General features: G+C 39.6%; 1 protein-coding gene across 1 annotated transcript; it reads right to left on the bottom strand.

The window, feature by feature from the left end:
- Window positions 1-13,840: 13,840 nt before the first annotated feature.
- On the bottom strand, window positions 13,841-15,124 carry GPR63 (G protein-coupled receptor 63; the record flags this gene model as incomplete). The annotated part of the gene is made up of 1 exon (XM_082855489.1): window positions 13,841-15,124. The coding sequence occupies exon 1, from the start codon at window positions 15,098-15,100 to the stop codon at window positions 13,841-13,843; it is 1,260 nt and encodes a 419-aa protein (XP_082711615.1). The 5' UTR covers window positions 15,101-15,124.
- Window positions 15,125-18,539: the final 3,415 nt, after the last annotated feature.

Here is an 18,539-nt window from a genome sequence, read left to right as displayed (position 1 = left end):
CAGCTCAGCAGCTGAGCCTAGGCACCAGGATCCAGAAAACAACTACCATTCCATGGGTTTGTGCCCAGTTCACCTCAGTCGCATGAGCACCCAGAATCCACTGGCTTAAGAGAGAAGAGGAGAACAAGCTAGAGGAAGAGAAAATCCAGCAGTTGCACTTACTAGAGCAGGCTGCACATTTCCCATCACTGAGTAAAGGGCACCTTGAATAGAGGGAGGGTAATATTTACAGAAGTAGCTGGCTTCTCTAGGGTACAACTGTAGACATACCCATTGACTGCACTTTCATATGGCAACAACATGCGTCCTCCACTCACATGGGTTATCTCCAGTCCTCAGCCAGTGAGACTGTATGGCTGGCTTACCAGCTGATTTTCTATGCATAGACAACTGACTTTATGGCCCAGACTAATAAATCATGTAAGTATCATGTCAGTAAGTGTCCAGAAAGCATTCCTGAGACATTCAGGTTCTCCTCGTTGTTAAATAAAATGTGTACCAACAACCAGAACTCCTTCCTATACACAGCAACACATTGCCTGATGTCCCCGTACAGAGGACAGATGATGGAGACACTTGCTGTCAGGTCGGATGACCTGATGTGGCCTGAAACACTTCCAGAAATCCTGCATGGTGCTTCAGGAGGAGTCTGGCTGGTCATGAGTGTGGGATTGTTCGTCTATTTGTCTCTCTTCTCGGCCAGGATATCAAGATTTTTACTCACTGGCTCACCCATAAATTTCACAGCCTCAGATACAGAGTTCATCAATAGCATAAGGAAATCTAGGTGCTAGACTATGTCGGGGAAGTCTTTCAAAGGGAAGCTGGGCCTGCATATGGGGTAATTGCCCTGTGTCACTACCAAACAGTGAGGGAAGCCCATGGTCTCAGATGGTTTCTTCTCTTTGGGATACTCTGGTCAGAAACAAAGAGGTCACTGCTGGCTCTACTGTGGCAGAAAACACCGTTTTCACAAAATCTCATTTCTACTTCATCAGGGGTTGCACAACTAGACCACATTTCTCAGTCTCCATTGCAAGAAGGTGTATCCAACGTGGCCAAATTTTATCCAGTGAAATATGGGGGAGAAGTGATGAATGCCACCTCCAGGCTTGGCCCATAAAAATCTCCCAGGTGTCCAGGCATGGTACCTTTATCCAGTCTACTGACTGGATATTGGCACATTGGAATCCACATGCTGAAGATGTAGAGTTTCTATCATCCTGGATTCCTGAATGATTACTTGGAGCCAAACCAGGAACATGTAAATTGAATTGTTATATGAAAAAGAAATAAACTATTGTTGTTCAGATACTGATTTGAGGAGTTTGCTGTCAAAAAAGCTAGCGCTACTTTATTGAATATACCCACTGATGTTCATGTCACATTTGTGGACCAGGATAATAACACCCAGAGTTACGGTTAGACCAGGGGAGATGACTGTCCAGGGTGGCCTGAGGAAGCATAGATAAAGAATTTCAATTGTAGTATAAGAAGGAAGCAAAACCAAATGCTAGGAAAGCATTCCCAAAAGTCAAGGAAGGAAGCCATTCACAACACAGTAAGTAATGGGGATTGAGTCAGGAGGCCTGTGAGCCAGTTGGGTTGCTGGGCACGAAGACAAATAGAGCACATGGTACAGGATTTGGGCAGAGATATGAGGGCAGCAAAGGTCTATTTTCTGTGCAAATCCAGACAACTTCAGCCCTCATCTTTAATAGCCAGCTCTTTATCCATTAGCTTCCTGAAGCCTCTACTCACTGGCCTCATTCCTGCAAACCCCATTTCTCAAGGTTCAATCATTTCCCAAATTCTTTTATTTAACTTTGGTCTGCACCTGCCACACATTGACAGTGTTCTCATGTTCTACTTCCTCACCGTATCCATGCCTTAGATTTCAGTTTTCTCATAAGCTAGTAATTAATTGCTGAGTATATTACTGGGGGTAACTGACCCCTTTCTGGAAGAGAAAGGAACTGCTGTTTTCACTCTCATGTTATTCCTAACCCTTTAATGGCATAAATACTACTTTGTGTCAGCCTGGGATTAAGTTGAAAGCACCCAGATGAGCACCCAGGCTGCAGAAGAGGGTAAACATTCATGAAACCCTGTTTCTGAGACAATCAGGACCTCGTGACAAGAGCCACATGCCTCTAGGCATTCCATGATCTCTTGGCCAACCTAACATTCCGGAGGAAGGAGGTATTCAGATCTGGGTTAAAAGTCTGAGTAGGAACTTCACGAAAGTTCCCTACTTTGGGAACTTTGCTACCAAAATCTTGCCTGCCTTTCTAGTGGTCACCATGTCTGAATCTCTTCCCAGGAAGAACCGCAACATAAAGAATCATTCTTTGTTTACTGTTTCGATTATTTAGGTCTCAAAAGAGTTCTCCTGGTGCTGGCCTCCAGGAGCTGTGTGCCTGCCTGGCTGATTGGGTTTCTGCCCTATATTAGGAAGTTCTCTTAGGAAATTCTCTGAGGATATAAGGGTCAATAATGCTTCATAAGGATCTTTGGTTTTCTGTGCTTCTTGTCTGCAAATAAGAAGCACATGACTTCAGGCCATAATAAGGATATTCATCTTGTGGGGTGGCATCTATGTAAATTATCAGCACACAGGAGTTCTTAGCCTTAGCAATGCTGAACCTAGTATATACCAAAATGAGGATGTGAGGAATGTAGACAGATCACCAAAGCTTAGGGCTAGGAGATCATAGAAGAGTTGAGGAAAAGCTGAGGGCAGGACTAGAGGCCACAGGATAAATCATGAAGTCCAAGCTAGGTTGAGTGGGACAATCAGGTTCTAAAGGAAAAGTCTTCATAAGTGAAGGAGAAATAAGGTGAAGGAAACAAGAATGCATAGGCAAAAGGTTGGATAGATAGTACTACAACATGAAAAAAAAACCTAAGTTTTGGTGTTCACACAGACGTGGGGTTGAATTCTTGTATCTCCACTTTGTAAGTCCTGGCGCCTCTTAAAATTCATCTAACTACTTAAAACCTTGAAGGATTTGTAAAACAGAATGATAATATCTACCTGCTAGAATTATTATAAGAATTAGAGATTATGTATTTATGTAGATATAGTACTTGCATCATTCAGCAGACATCAAATAAACGACGGACGTCTCTAATATGATTACTTGGTTGTGGACTTTCTATAGGCTTTAAACAGCAATCACAGTCTTAGCCAGGAGCCAATGACTGAAATCATTCTTTATAACACTGACCTAGCTTTGGCCAACAATGGATCTTTATTTAATACTTAAATCTTTTAGTATTTATTCATTGAACAGAGAAGTAAACTCCTTTTATATATAAAAGGCTGAGCTAGCTGCCAAAAACACAGTACTACCCATACACATACCATAATATTACCTGTTTTTATGTGGTTATGCATCTTTGTTTTAAACTGCCAGTATTTTAAAGATACGTTACTAAATATAAGTTTTCTTCATTTCTACACAACACTGTACTGATCTGGCTGCCTTTTTCGTTTCCCAAATTTTCTTTTTTATTGAATCAACCCTTTGTTCTGGCACCATGTTAATATATCTTTTGGTCTATTTATACATGTCACATCTTGGATTGACTTTTTATTCTAAGTTTCCTCCTGGCAAAGACAATGAGCACAGTGAGCATACTTAATAAATGTTACATAATAACACCTATTAAATGTTCCTTTAAAATCTCAAGCAGCTTTTTATCTTTAGCTTCTACTTTGAGATAATTATATACTACCCCAAAGCTATTTATAGCACCCATCAGGAAGAACAGCTGAAAAAAAAATGTGTTCCCAGTCCTGCCAAAACTATGGTGAAAGTGCTTTAAACTCCAAATTTCTGTTGCAAGTGTTGAAATGGCATTCAACACATGGATGTCTAATTCTAGCAATTGAAAACTTTTCCCGACCAAAATTTCCCTGATGGAGGTGGTTATTGAATACATCTTGTCCATATCACCATCACCAGTCATTTACCAACAAACTGAGATTACACAAAACAGTTACAAAACACACCTTTTACTTCTGTTATCCGTCCATCTGTATCTGCTCCTCAGCTGCACCAGGAGTCACGTCCTCCTCTACCCCAGCATATTTAGTCAAGACCACAAGATGTAGTCACAGACCAGCCTCATAAACAAGAGGAACAGAGGACCTCCTCCATGCCACGACTTGCACATTATAGGGTAAAAAAACTGTATACATATGTGCACTACTCTCAGGGTTGCCAGGTTTAATAAATAAAAATTTAGCATCTCATCCCACTACTGGCATATATCCTGAGAAAACCATAGTCCAAAAAGAGACATGCACCCCAATGTTCATTGCAGCACTATTTACAATAGCCAGGACATGGAAGCAACCTAAGTGTCCATTGACAGATGAATGGATAAAGAAGATGTGGCACATATATACAATGGAATATTACTCAGCCATAAAAAGAAACGAAACTGAGTTATTTGTAGTGAGGTGGATGGACCTAGAGTCTGTCCTACAGAGTGAAGTAAGTCAAAAAGAGAAAAATATCGTATGCTAACACATATATACAGAATCTAAAAAAAATGGTTCTGATGAACCTAGGGGCAGGACAGGAATAAAGACGCAGACATAGAGAATGGACTTGAGGACACGGGGAGAGGGAAGGGTAAGCTGGGATGAAGTGAGAGAGTGGCATGGACATATATACACTACCAAATGTAAAAGAGATAGCTAGAGGGAAGCAGCCGCACAGCACAGGGAGATCAGCTCAGTGCTTTGTAACCACCTAGAGGGGTGGGATGGGGAGGGTGGGAGGGAGACGCAACAGGGAGGGGATATGGGGATATATGTATACATATAGCTGACTCACTTTGTTATACAGCCAAAACTAACACAACATTGTAAAGCAATTATACTCCAATAAAGATGTTGAAAAAAAAATTTAGCAGTTCTGTCCACTCCACACACTTGTCTCCTAAACTGGCCTAAACTCAGTGTCAGAAAACCTTCTGATTACTTTCTCCTCTAAGTCAAGGAAGCAGGTTTATATAGTGGGCAGGTTACTGGACTTGGAGACTGAAGCCCTGTGTGCTGATCTTAGCACTTGCTACTTGGTTTATGTAAGTCCATTATGATTTTAACCATCAACATTCTATTATCAAAAGGTCCATTTCCAGACTTTTGAGAATCGCCCTTCTCTGTGAGCCACCATGCTAGGTGCTGGAGAAATAATAAACAAGCACAGGGCCCTGCCCTCAGGGAGTTTAGTGCCTAGTGAAAAAGAAAGATGAGAACTCCAGGGGGAAAGGTAGGGCTAGAAATCAAGACTGAGCTGATTTTTTTTTTTTTTTTTGGTTGTCATCGCATCTCTGTCAGATTACATTTCTCTATTTCTCTATTTTTCCTTCAATGTGCATCTTGTTTTACTGAAAATGTTTTCACGAGAAGTCTTTTGCCCTGGAGAGAGATCTAACAGAACCTGTTACTTGGCAATAGTAGCCTTCACACAGATGAACATAAAATACTGTGATGTCTTGCAATCCAAGTTAATCACGGCATTTAAGACTACAAATACCTTTGGGTAAGTCATACAAGAAGACTCCATCTTTCTTCCTGTCAGAGGGAAACGTCTTCCTGCCATTTGCAGTTACTTTGCTTGTTAGATAAATCCTGGAAGAGGGGGTGGGAGCACAGTGAAATTCTCTAGGTACTAACAGTTTCCCAAGGAGTCCCCAGCACCCCTGAAGAAAAAGTTCTTCCAGTGTTAAGTCCAGAAGAGCAAAAGTGATAGCGATAGCAACAGTTACCAGAGAAGTTTGGGGTGTGTAGACCCAGCTTAGGCCCCCTCAGAGATTATGTCCGAACTGAGAATAAACTGCTTGCCTGCGCACTGGGAAGCAGTTGCTCCTGGCCTCCTCACATTGACCTGGCTGTGCGCCTTTCTCCACAAGCTCAGCTGTTTTCAGTGGTAAATCTTGGGTGATGAACTAAAAAAAACTGTTTTCTTAAAAATGTAAACATTCGGGGCTTCCCTGGTGGCGCAGTGGTTGAGAGTCCGCCTGCCGATGCAGGGGACGAGGGTTCGTGGGAGGATCCCACGTGCCGCGGAGCGGCTGGGCCCGTGAGCCATGGCCGCTGAGCCTGCGCGTCCGGAGCCTGTGCTCCGCAATGGGAGAGACCACAACAGTGAGAGGCCCGCGTACCACACACACACACACAAAAGTAAACATTCTATTTTTCTTCTTTCTACTAATAAAAATGTATCTATTTGATTAAGAGCCTTTCCAGGATCATTTATCTGACCTTTGTTTACTTGGTTACTGGTTTTTTCCAACGCTCGCAAGCTCACTTTCCAGCCCTCTCTCTGTGACAGTAAAATCCCACTGACTCGAAGTGGTTAAGAGCTCTCAAGCTGAGAGATGTCCAGCTGGGTTTGAATCCTGGTTCTGCCTCCTAACTGCTGCAAAAATTTGGGAAAGTCATTTATTTAAACCTGTTTCTTCATCTGCTTATTAGGATATACAGCTGACCCTTGAACAAGAGGTTTGGGATCTCCACCCTCCAGGAGGTGGGAAATCCTTGTAGAACTTATAGTCGGCCCTCCGGCTCCTCTGGCAAGAATCCAACCAACCACGGATCCTGTAGTTTCACAGTATTTACTATTACAAAATTTCAAATGTAAGTGTACCTGAACAGATGGTCAATAAGATAAATTACACAATTAAATTTTTTTCATCATTTGCAAACTACGGTAACAAAGTTTTTTTGGTTTTTTTTTTTTGTACAAATAATGCAATCAACTAAGGAATTCTAATTACTATACCAATCATGAGTTTATAGGCATGTTAAAACCCTGCCATTTTATGTCAGGCTGAAGGAGTCCTGGTTGGCAGCACAGCAGGAGTGTCAAAGCTGGCAGGAGGACCCAAGGGCTCCTGACTATCACCTCCACCTTCTCTTCCAAAGTCTTGGCTACTATAGATAAAACCCATAGTACTTCAGACAAATCAGCACATAATCAAACCCCAAATGTGCATCAGAGTGAAACTTTCCAAAAGGGGTTGTGAGATCTATGCAATCTAGGAAACTGTCTGGGTATCTAAGCATTCCCAAAATTTCTGCCACAGTCAGCAAGTTTTTGAAGGTTCTGTGACATTAGAACCCAAGTGGGCTTTGGTGTACCCAAGGCTCCCTGGGGCCCAGACAGCTTGACAGTCTCAATTCTGATTTAGCCAAATCTACTTATTGACTTAAAATCAAGAACAAACTAACCTAGGTTTTGTGTTAATATCTACAACTTTATGTATAGGTTTTTCTGTTATGATTATTTACCTAATGCATAGAGAGGAATCATCATCTAGTATGATGCTTAGTAAGTTGGTCTCACTAGAAACTCAGTTCTGAAGAGGGAAGAGATATGGGAACATATGTATATGTATAACTGATTCACTTTGTTATAAAGCAGAAAGTAACACACCATTGTAAAGCAATTATACTCCAATAAAGATGTTAAAAAGAAACTCAGTTCTGTTATCGGGGAATAACAGGGGAAGATGGTCTAGAAAACTCTGAACTGTGGCATTAGGCCTAGATTTGAATCTAAGCTATTATCTGAAAAAGTTACTTAATCTCTTGGGAGCATATTTTCCTCAGTTGGAAAAAGGAGAAAATACTGTGGATTAAAATAAAGGGTATTTTGACTACAATAATTGGACAAAAAATGGCACCCGTCATCATCATCATTGTTATTATTTACTATTAGCATATTTTTATGCTGAGAGTTAATACTGTTTTAATTATGCTTTCAAATTTCTTAGAAGAAAGGCATCATCCTTGGCAAGTATCACAAATAAAATTTACGTAGGAAGAAAGTTGATTTACATAATCATCTAATCAGTTGATTATTACTTCCTTTTGAGAACTTTCACAATAGCTACAGTGAAATCCAGAGATAAATATTGTGCCCTGTGATTATGTGAATTTGAATATAATGCAGTCAGAATATGCTTCCCATCCTCTTCAACAAACTTATCTTGGTCATTATATTAATCTCAACACTGAGATTTATGCGACTTAGTTTTTTATACTACCACTACAGCATCATAGAAGGATTTTATTATATTTTATTTTTTTAATTTATATTTTATTATCATTTTTAAAAATTTTCTTGCCACATCATGCAATATGTAGGATCTTAGTTCCCCAACCGGGGATCGAACCTGCGCCCTCTAGCAGTGGAAGCTCAGAGTCTTAACCACTGGACTGCCAGGGAAGTCCCGATTTTATTATATTTTACATTTACAATTATATTTTACATTATTTATATTTTACATTTACATATATTTTTACATATTATATTTTACACAGGATGTCATCACTGTGACGGTCTTTGGATGTGTCCCTTTGGCCAGGCTACAGTCCCTAGTTATTCCATCAAACACTAATCTAGGTGTTGCTGTGAAGGTATTTCATAGATGTGATTAAAGTCTACAGTCAGTCCACATTAACTAAGAGATTATCCTAGATAATCTGAGTGGGTCTGATTCAACCAGTTGAAAGGTCAAAAGAAGAACTGAGGCTTTTCTGGGGAAAAAGAAATTCCACCTGTGGACAGCAAGCTTCAGTTTGTGCCTGTGATTCCCAGCCTGTCCTGCATGCCAGTCTGCCCTCTGGCCTTTAGATCTGCCCAGCCAGCCCCACAATCATGTAAGCCAATTCTTGCAATAAATCTCTTAATAAATATCTTCTACTAGTTCTGCTTCCCTGGGTTAAATGCTGAGATAGCCATGAAATTTTTGTTTCTTCTTGCATTAAATCTAATTGACTGCACCTTGACATAGAAGGTAGAAACTTCTCCTAAAGGTTCTCTTTATTATGAATGAGTTGAGTGGCGTTAATTATTTTCATGATAGATGTGAAAATGCTTTTAATTCAACAGGTTCCTCTATTTTGCTATTTCTTTCTTACCTTTCCATTTCAGAAAGAACTATCAGATGTATAACAGATTCAATAACAACCTTCCTTTGTAAATCAACCTTTTATAATTTAAAAATAAATACATTTAGCTATTGCATATAAGTGAAAAAGAGAAAATAAAACCCTCACGTCTAATTGGCAAAAAAGTTGAAACTCATATAAAAATAAATATTTCCTTAAGATTTAAAAGTAGGTTTTAGAAAGGCCTTAGATTTTAGAAAAGGAAGTGCAATAAGAAATCATTTCATCAAAATAGAAGCGAACATTGTCACTGCTTTGCCAGTGACAATCTAATTTCAAATGACTTAGCAGGAAAATTTTTATAACTCTCCTAGACAGAATGTCTTAAAACTGTCTCTTAATACTGATAGTCTTTTGCCAAGTTTCATTTCATCCTTAATTACTCTGAGAATTTCTAAAACTAGAATACACATACAGGCTTTAAAAGCTAATTTGAAAATAAAAACCCAAAGGAAGCAGGATTTGAAACTAAACTCAGATTTTAATTTAACAAAAAGTATCATTCATGACAATTTTTTCTAAGATAAATGAAGCAGTCCTTTTAAAAAAACTTCACTTTTAGAAATGTTAAACATTTATTCATTTTCTTATTGGCAGCTCTTTTCCTGGTTGTAATAAGAATATGCACAAATAATCATACATTTTGATTTTGAATATTGCAACCCAAAATTCAAAGAGGTTTTTTCATATAGGTTAGGTACTATTGTAAAATAAATTAATTTAACTTACAAAGGACTAGTACCAATATATATCTAAGAACTGTATTACCATTTACTTGTAATAACAAACATGTGCTTTGACGTTTTCATTTATTATTATAAAAATCGAGTTTTCAATGAAGACTATGGTTGTGAAAATAAATTTGAATTAAACAGTCCTTTAAACGTAAACTAAAAACCATGGAAGAGTAAAATGTCAAGCAAGTGAACATTTTTCCTGTGATATATACATAAATATTGTCATGTAAACAAAAGCAAAGATCAAGATTAAGTTAAATATCCTTGTCAGCAACTGAAATACATAGATTAAAATGGTTACTTTAGGTTCTTCATGCTTCCATTGAATACAGCTGGCATAAGCACAGCAATAGGAACTGAATGAATCTTTGCATTCCCCTCATACGCTTTAGGAGGATACGTACAATAAAGATACCTCTCTATGAGAAAAGAAAATATTAGAGGAATCAGACTCCTGAAAATCATGACTTTCAAATATTAAGTCACCTTTTTTGCTCTTCTGTGAAACTACATGGTTTATCAGAATTTTGCCAGTTGAAAGACGGTAAAGCTGACACTGGCGTGATCCAGCACTAACACGAGTGGCAGCAAATTAGGCACAATTACAGGCTTTCCTCTCAATGCGCATTATCCATGCACTAGGAGATAATGGCTTCCAACACAAAACAAACATTTTTTGGATAAAACAGACAATATTTAAGTGGATATATTTTCCACAGGAGTGTTTCTTTGAAGTATGCCCCAGAGACCGCTTGAATCAGCATCAGGCCAAATACTCAACAAAATAAAAGTGTGCATTTGTGGGCCCAATCTCAGACCCTCTGGGGGCCCTGGGGATCTGTACTGTTAACAAGCCCCCCGGGAATACTTAGACACAAATTCATATGAAAGTTTGAATGTCACTCTTGCAGACTATTGGGGATTTCTTTTGACTCTTTGACCACAAATATTTCATTATCTCTTTCCTGCTTCTTACTTATTCGCCAGAAGGAAAAACAAAACCAAAAACATTTCTGATTTTGTCAGCCAGTGGTGACAACTAGTAGTGGTATTTTTTTTTCCCTCAGACAAATGTAGAAGAATAGGCAACATACGATACTGCACCTAAATTTTTCAAAGGTACACCACAGTACTTTTTTTTTTAAAGCTTTCAAAATGTATACATGATAAAAACGTTCAAAATGGTTTGTAAACTGTCATCTGATCAAGACGATCCAGTGTAAAGAGAACTGCTATTCAGTGTGGTTGCTGAATTCTCACAAAGGCCCCTCACGGTTGTCTTTCACAAACACTGAGCCTCTTAGCAGGCACCCCAGAGCTCTCACCAAACGATGCACTGCCTACCATGCAGCACTAAAGTACCTAAGGATTGCTCATAAAAATAGGACAAAGAAAACAAAAGCTCAGTTTCAGCTCCAACCACAAAAGGAGTCTCAAGACCTACTGCCAATGCGTAAGATGAATACAGATCATGCTGACTTTCCTCAGAGAAAGTCTAATTTCAAATATACTTATTAATATCTGCCTGAAATCTAGTTTATATTGGAAGTGGAAAGCATGATACACTTCAATGTGCTACTAATATCTACTACAGTGTTTATGTTCTGTAAGATCCCTATGGATAAAAGCAATTTTGCCTGTGAATAATATAAATTAGAAACCAAAGAGGTAGGCGAGTATCATCAGAAGATGATCTCAAAACAACATGTTGAATAACATGCTTGAATCCCAAAAGAGAAGATAACTGGAAAATGAGTTCCAATACCATGACAACCGCCTCAAGAGCAGGGTTTCCCAGGTCTTTCATGATGACATCCACCTTCCAAAGTCCTGATTCCTGATATGGTGCCATATGCTCTTCAGAGATTCAATTTTAAGAAACATCTAATGAAGTAAAATGTAAAAAAATAATACTGGAGACAAAAGAGTGAAGTTGATATCAGCTGGGCTCTTTAAAAATCTCTACTTTCGGGCTTCCCTGGTGGTGCAGTAGTTGAGAGTCCGCCTGCCGATGCAGGGGACACGGGTTCGTGCCCCGGTCCGGGAAGATCCCACATGCCGCGGAGTGGCTGGGCCCGTGAGCCATGGCCGCTGAGCCTGCGCATCCGGAGCCTGTGCTCCGCAACGGGAGAGGCCACAACAGTGAGAGGCCCGCGTACCGTTAAAAAAAAAAAAAAAAAAAAAAAAAAATCTCTACTCTCACATTAGAGTTGGACAAGACCTTGAAGATTCATCTAGTCCAACTCTCTGGTTGTACAACTGAAGAAAAGTGGCTAATTTCCCACTGGTCACAAAGCACTATAATTCTGAAAACATGCTATAAATCCAAAAAATGTTCAAGGTTAACTTGCCTATTTATAAAGCCCATGATGTAGCCAAGAGGCTACACTTTCAGCACTTATGGCCATAGTCTGAAGCTCCATCCCCGGGGGATGTTTTATAACGTGTTCCCATGATTAGAGAAAGAAGGGCACCAAAGGCCCTGGTTGCACCTGGGGTGGGGGAGAGGCAGAACATCATCAAGAGAAAAATAATTTGAAACCCCAGACCTGCCTTAATGAAAACTTGCTCTAGGCTCAGACCAGGGCTTATCTTCACCTCTTTACAGGAGACACACCTCTGAGCACATTCACAGTCTTCAATAGCCATCTCTGCTCTGGGCAAGCACTGGGGCAACAATGCTGTTCTGCCCAGAACATTGAGAAACACATCTGGACAACTGGTAACATCTAAACCCACAGGGCAAAGACCTATATACAGCTGTATTTAACTTCTCAGTCATTGTCACTTGTTTTGCAAACCAAAAAATTGCCTTATTTCCTTACACCCTTACTTACCTAAGATTTTTAGTTCCGCTCTAAAAAGGTAGTTATAAATGATTTTATTTTTTCTTTTCTATTTTCCAGACTTTCTGTAATGGTTTCACATTTCTTTTGGTAATACAAAAAATGAAGCTATTTTTAAAAAGAAGGTTTTAGTCTAAAAGAAAATGAAAGGATACACATAGTTCCCTCTTGACTCTGAAACGTCCAAACCTGAACCTGAACGAGGTGTCCCTGTGGTACAGTAGAAATGCAGTCTCAGGACTCGGACAGAGTTTTGGATCCCAGCTCTACCACGAACCTTGGGCAGGGTTTTAGTCTCTCTGAGACTTGCCTTCTTCATCTGCAAAAAGGAAGAAATAATACTTCCCTCACAGGATGCTGTGAGGATAAAATGATGCACAGGGCCTGGCACATGGCAGACGTCTAGTAAATGATGCCCTTCTCCCCACTGGACTCAGAGAATCCTTGGGTAAAAGGAATCGCCACAGCCCGCACCAGCCACAGCCTCACTGCATCCCACTGAAATTCGCAAGGGTGCTCTATCTCAACTCTGCCCTACCGCTCTAAAGAATCACTATTGTGCTTAGAGAAAGTTCTTCATTTTTATATTCCCTCCTTTAAAACTGTACATACAGACAAAACATTTTTAAAAAACTATCTTCCTAGAAATAATGCAATGTTTTCTAAAGCACAACATGTCATGTATAAAAACAATTCTGAAAAACATGACTGAATTAGTCTGTACATTGTTTCTTAAAGTGCACCAAAGTAAATATTCATGACCTTTAGAATGTCACTAACCCCCTTGGGTTATTTTTTTAAATAAAACTAAATATTTATCTACTGAGATGTATGTGGTTTTTGGCTCCAATGTGATGGCAAAAAGCAGCAGTGTCTTCCAGAAAAAAATAATTGATAAACTCGACAAAGCATCTTAGCAGCATACAGAATAGCTACAATTCACTGTAACTGCAGGCTCAATAAAGCACAATCCTGATTCCTACTAGAAAAACAAAATCAATCAAAGGAACAGAAAACCATCTCCCCACCCTAAGTCAAGGATTTCTCTTGAACCCTGGAGGTAACACGTGTGATCACTTTCCTATTGTGTATCCTTGGTAACAGACTTATAACTAATCACCATTCTTTCTTCACACTGCACACACACACACACACACACACACACACACACACACACACCCTATGAAAAACAATACAGTTTAAGTGGAGAAGCCACGAGAAAAAAATTCGAAGTCAGATAAAGAACAACCATCACCCAAAACGTCAGGCAGTTCCAATATTCACACCACCGTCCGATGTTCCCCACACACGTAGACAGCACTGGGGCGTATCCGTCGCCTTGTGTGGCCAGGGAGCCGCGGCAAAAACTTGAGGGACTTAGGCATCATGTCCAGGCAGGCGTCATGGAATTTCTTAATCCTCCAGTAGTAAATCAGTGGGTTCAATGCAGACTTGAGGTAGCAGAGCCAGAGTAGCCAGGTGCTAATCTCAAAAAAGTTGTGTTGATAGTAAAAGTGCTTGCTGAATGTCGCCACAAGGCTGTAAGTGGTGAATGGGGCCCAGCAGAAAATGAAGACAGCAAAGAGAATCAAAATGGTTGTGAAGGCACGTGTTTTAAAGCCCATGTCAATGCTCATCTGGAAGGGTCTCTGTAGACTCATGAGACCCAGTTTGCTGGCCTGGCTGAGGCATATACCTTCAGGGTAGCTATGGATCCTCAAGGCATTGTGCCGAAGGGTATTGAGTATGCCCATAAACGAATACAGTATCACCAGAAAGGGGAGGAAGAAAGAAATGAGAGAAATCAAAATCACATAAGCCTGGTAACCTGGATTGGTTGTGTACCCAAACACACACTGCGGGGCTCGGGAAGGTATCTGCAGGTCAGGGTTTCCTACTGCCAAAGGAAAAGCTACACAAAAAGAAGTTGCCCAAGAAACTGCAATGAGAACCTTAGCCCTATATGGATTCAGCTTATCCTGCCTCTGGACTATAATAAGAAACCTATCGATGCTAATGATGAGCAGGATGGCTACTCCCTCTATCACAAACAACCAGAAAAACATGGCAGATACCCTACAGAAGAATTTCCCAAAGATCCATCTGGTGGTAAGAATGGTGACCAAGGCAAAGGGCATGTTCAGAACTGCAAGCAACATGTCTGCAAAAGCCAGGCTGGCCAGGAGGATGTTAATGGCGGAGCGCATGGCAGCTTTTTGGTAAACCATGAGGCACACAACCAAGTTCCCAAGAAAAGACACAAACAGAATAAATATCATTATAGCAGAAAGGATGATCTGGAGAGGCAAGTTTAGGCTCTTTAAAACCGCTGGTGTTGGGGGCACAGCTGTACTATTCAGCGTCAAGGAACTCATCCCGGTGGGAGCCATGGTTTCAAAACTGTATCTAAGCAGCGAACCCATGTCGGGATGCTGGAATGGTGGAGGGACCGTAATATTCATGTTGGTGTTTTCATAAACTACGAATGTTGTGTTGGATGCCCCAGTATGGGACGCAGTCAACACTGCAGAGAATACCATGGTTTCAGCAGGATGGAAGGCGCCGGCAGAGATGTAGGTGTTCTTCAAGTATTTCAACACAGAGCAGCAGTATCATGTTTCACTGATGGGCTTGGAAACACACTCTGGAAAACGCACAAAGACTTCCATCTTCCATAGGAGTCCTTTTGCCTGAAAACAAGCCCAAAACACAAAAAAATGAATGGGAATGAGTTTTGTAAATAACATTTGACTTCTTACTTTTCATCATGAAGGACCAGTTTTCTGCTTTTTTTAACCCTTTAAAAACATTTAAGTCTCTAGCCTAGTCATCACTAAAGTACTGTAGTTCTGTTGTTTCATTTTTAGTCAACCACAATGGAAATTTCATGACATTCATGTATAAAGTGAAAGTGAAAAGAATGAAAATGTATTACTGCCTTAAAGGCAAAAATTATAACTTTACAGTTAATTTTTCTTTTAAATTTCCAGGAGCAGCATAGCCTTTCCACAGTCACTATTAATACAGATTTTATTAATAACGGTTCTCCTGAGAGTATTCTTGATAGATCTTTGGTACAGGTTCATATTCCATTTTTACATTAGCACAAAACTAGTTGGCAAAGAACCTTGAAATCAGTATCCTATTTAACACATGATAATCAGACACTTTTGCTTTAACACTTTCACAAGTAAGCACTAGGTTATTTCCAGTGAAGGGTCTGAAACAGTTTCCTGGCTTTCTATTTTATTTGTAAGTGTTTCTTCCCAGAAATCCCACCACATAACTACTGGAGAAGTTATTCAAGAAGAGAAGAAAAATTATCTGTAAAACGTCTTGGTCATATTTTTAAGACTTCCTTTCTTTTCTAAAGCTCTCTTTGCTTCTCCTATTCTCTCTTCTTTCCCATGCACCCATTTCCACCCTTTATTTTCTGATACAAATACGTCTACCTTCTCAATTTCTTCTCCCTAAGCCTTGTATGTCAGTAACTTGATAGATGTCAACCAAGAAATAAAGATGGGGATTCTAAAGAAGATGACTAGGAAAATATTCAGGTGTGAATAATGCATTCTAGAAAACATTTCGTTTTCTTGCTCCAAAAAGTTTATCACCTTTCTCTTATCCTAACCCCCAACTTCTTAATTTCTGTGACCCTGGAGTTCTCTGTAAAGGACTTCCTTAATCTACTATCTTCCTAACCCACTTCTGTTATGTAGGTTCTTACTTCTTTACTGGAGAGGTAGCTTTAACCTCTTTAATTAGAAAGAACTGTTTTTGGATTTCTGGGTAGATTCCTTTAATAAATCCCTAAGATTGGGGGGAGGTGCACAGTAGTTTAAGACAATGCTGTAATTTTCTCATTATTTGAATTTACAATTACTCACTGATCTTAGGGGTAAATGCTAAAAGTTCATTTATTCATTTCCTATAGTATTGAGGGTAGAAGCATCCCATTTACGAGACCCAAGATCCAGCACTGTAGCCAAATCACGGGCTCTCTACCATACTCGTATCTACAATCCCCAATTTGTGGTCCAGGGCTAACCTTATGAAGAAGGAGAATATTCATCTGTTTGTTCAAAATATTAACTGTCCTATACACTTTCACTGTTATAGCTTAATTTCTTTGTCTCTACTATATGTTATCCATCCCCACATGTTCACTTTGAAATGAAAAACATACCTGGATAAGATGCCCCACTAATCCAGTGACTCCCAAACTTTATTATCCACAAAGGGCCAATGGAAAAAGGGGCAGTGGTAGCTTTACACCATAATCACCACAAGTCTCTTTATAACTACCTAAATATACATACAAATAAGAATAAAGACTGTGCTTACTACATAAATCAGCCTCAATACGATTCTATCTCTAGAGAAAAATTATAAATGTGTACCTTAGGCAAATGTGTATATTAAGCCTAAGGTAACAGTGATAACTGTGCTTGACCAAGTAAACAAACATATCCATCCTGAAGGTAGCACACACTTTAGAACACTTAGTTTTCTCGACCATGTTGAGGAACTAAAACAAAAAATGGAACGGAGCCAAAACAAAACCATAATTTAAAAGATGCTTTTTAAGCTTGTTACATGTGTATATATAGTCACAACATTTTACTGCCATTGTAAAAACTTCTAACTCAAGTCACTCAATTATTCATCCATCAAATATTTATTTCAGAGCCTACTATGAGCCAGGCACTGGAGAGACAGTGATGAACAAACGGTTCCTGGAATTCTGGTTAAACAGGACCGAACCACCACCTCAAAATTACACTGAAATGACAGTAAAGGGATTTTTAAAAATAAAATGCACAACTCAAAAGGACAAGAAGTATGAATGAAAGATACATCAATAGAGATTTTTTTAAATGTTTCAAAGCAAAAGGCAGATGGTGGTGTGGTAACTGAACAAAGTAGAACAGAGAACTTTTTATCTTCAATACTTACACAGAAATATGCTTAGAAGAAGCTGAAACACCCTGTAGATCCCCAGAGAAGCTCTGGATTAGGAGGTACCAGTTACCACAGTAAGTGTAGGTGTGGCTGAAAACTGGGAAATTGAAAAATCTATACACAGAGCCATCGGAACCCCACTCCAGGCTCGGGGGTCTTCTCCACCAGCAACCACATGAAAGCACATACTCCTGTGCCAGTAGCCCAAGTCGCTGGCACAACTGAACCTGATAAGCACTAAACTTTAGCATATTGGTGCAGGGCTGAACACAGCAGGACTGGATGAATGTCTGCACATTCAGTATGAGAACCTAGCCCCCATCTCCACCCTGTTCCCAGACAGCCAGCAGCCAGGCATATGCTACCGTGCAGGACTGAAGGACTCGTCTTTTCCAGTAACTTAAAAAGCCCTAGAGGAAAAAATTCTAGATACTAACACTTGATGGTGTCCCAAGAAACATGCCAGCTTGGTGCCCAGTTATCCTGGATACTGAAGCCCACCCACTATCAAGGCCAACCCACACACACAGAGCTTCCAATCAGTTTTTCAGTGCTCATTAAATAGAAATGGTAAATTTCCCAAATATATAAAGAATCTATAAAAGGATTAAACAAAAGCAATGTTGTAGTTAAACATTAAGGAAAAGAACTGGAATTTCTAATAACGGGGAACGTAACATACATGAAGTTAATAATGCCTTTGCCCTGGTATCTGTACATGCTCTTCATTCACTGTACTCCTGGCTACCAGAATAGAAATATTCTCTGGGCTTTCTTTTCTCACTGCAAAGTGTAATAACCAAAGCAGAGCTTTTGAATACTCATTGTAACTATGTTGAAAGATTTTTTCCTCTTAGGTATTCTCATCAAATACCATTGTGACCTGCAGTTTCTTTGAATTTCACAGAAGACTAAATAAAAGCTTTATACTTAAAATTTGTACTTCCACAGGAAATGGGACAGTAGCAACATAAGAACAGTAGAAAATTAGCTCAGGTCAGTAATACTTGCTTAACA

The sequence above is a fragment of the Leucopleurus acutus genome, assembly GCF_964270905.1.
Source record: "Leucopleurus acutus genome assembly, chromosome: 15".
Taxonomy (NCBI): domain Eukaryota; kingdom Metazoa; phylum Chordata; class Mammalia; order Artiodactyla; family Delphinidae; genus Leucopleurus; species Leucopleurus acutus.
The sequence above is the reverse complement of the archived record's forward strand: the minus strand, read 5'-3'. Positions and strand labels throughout refer to the sequence as shown.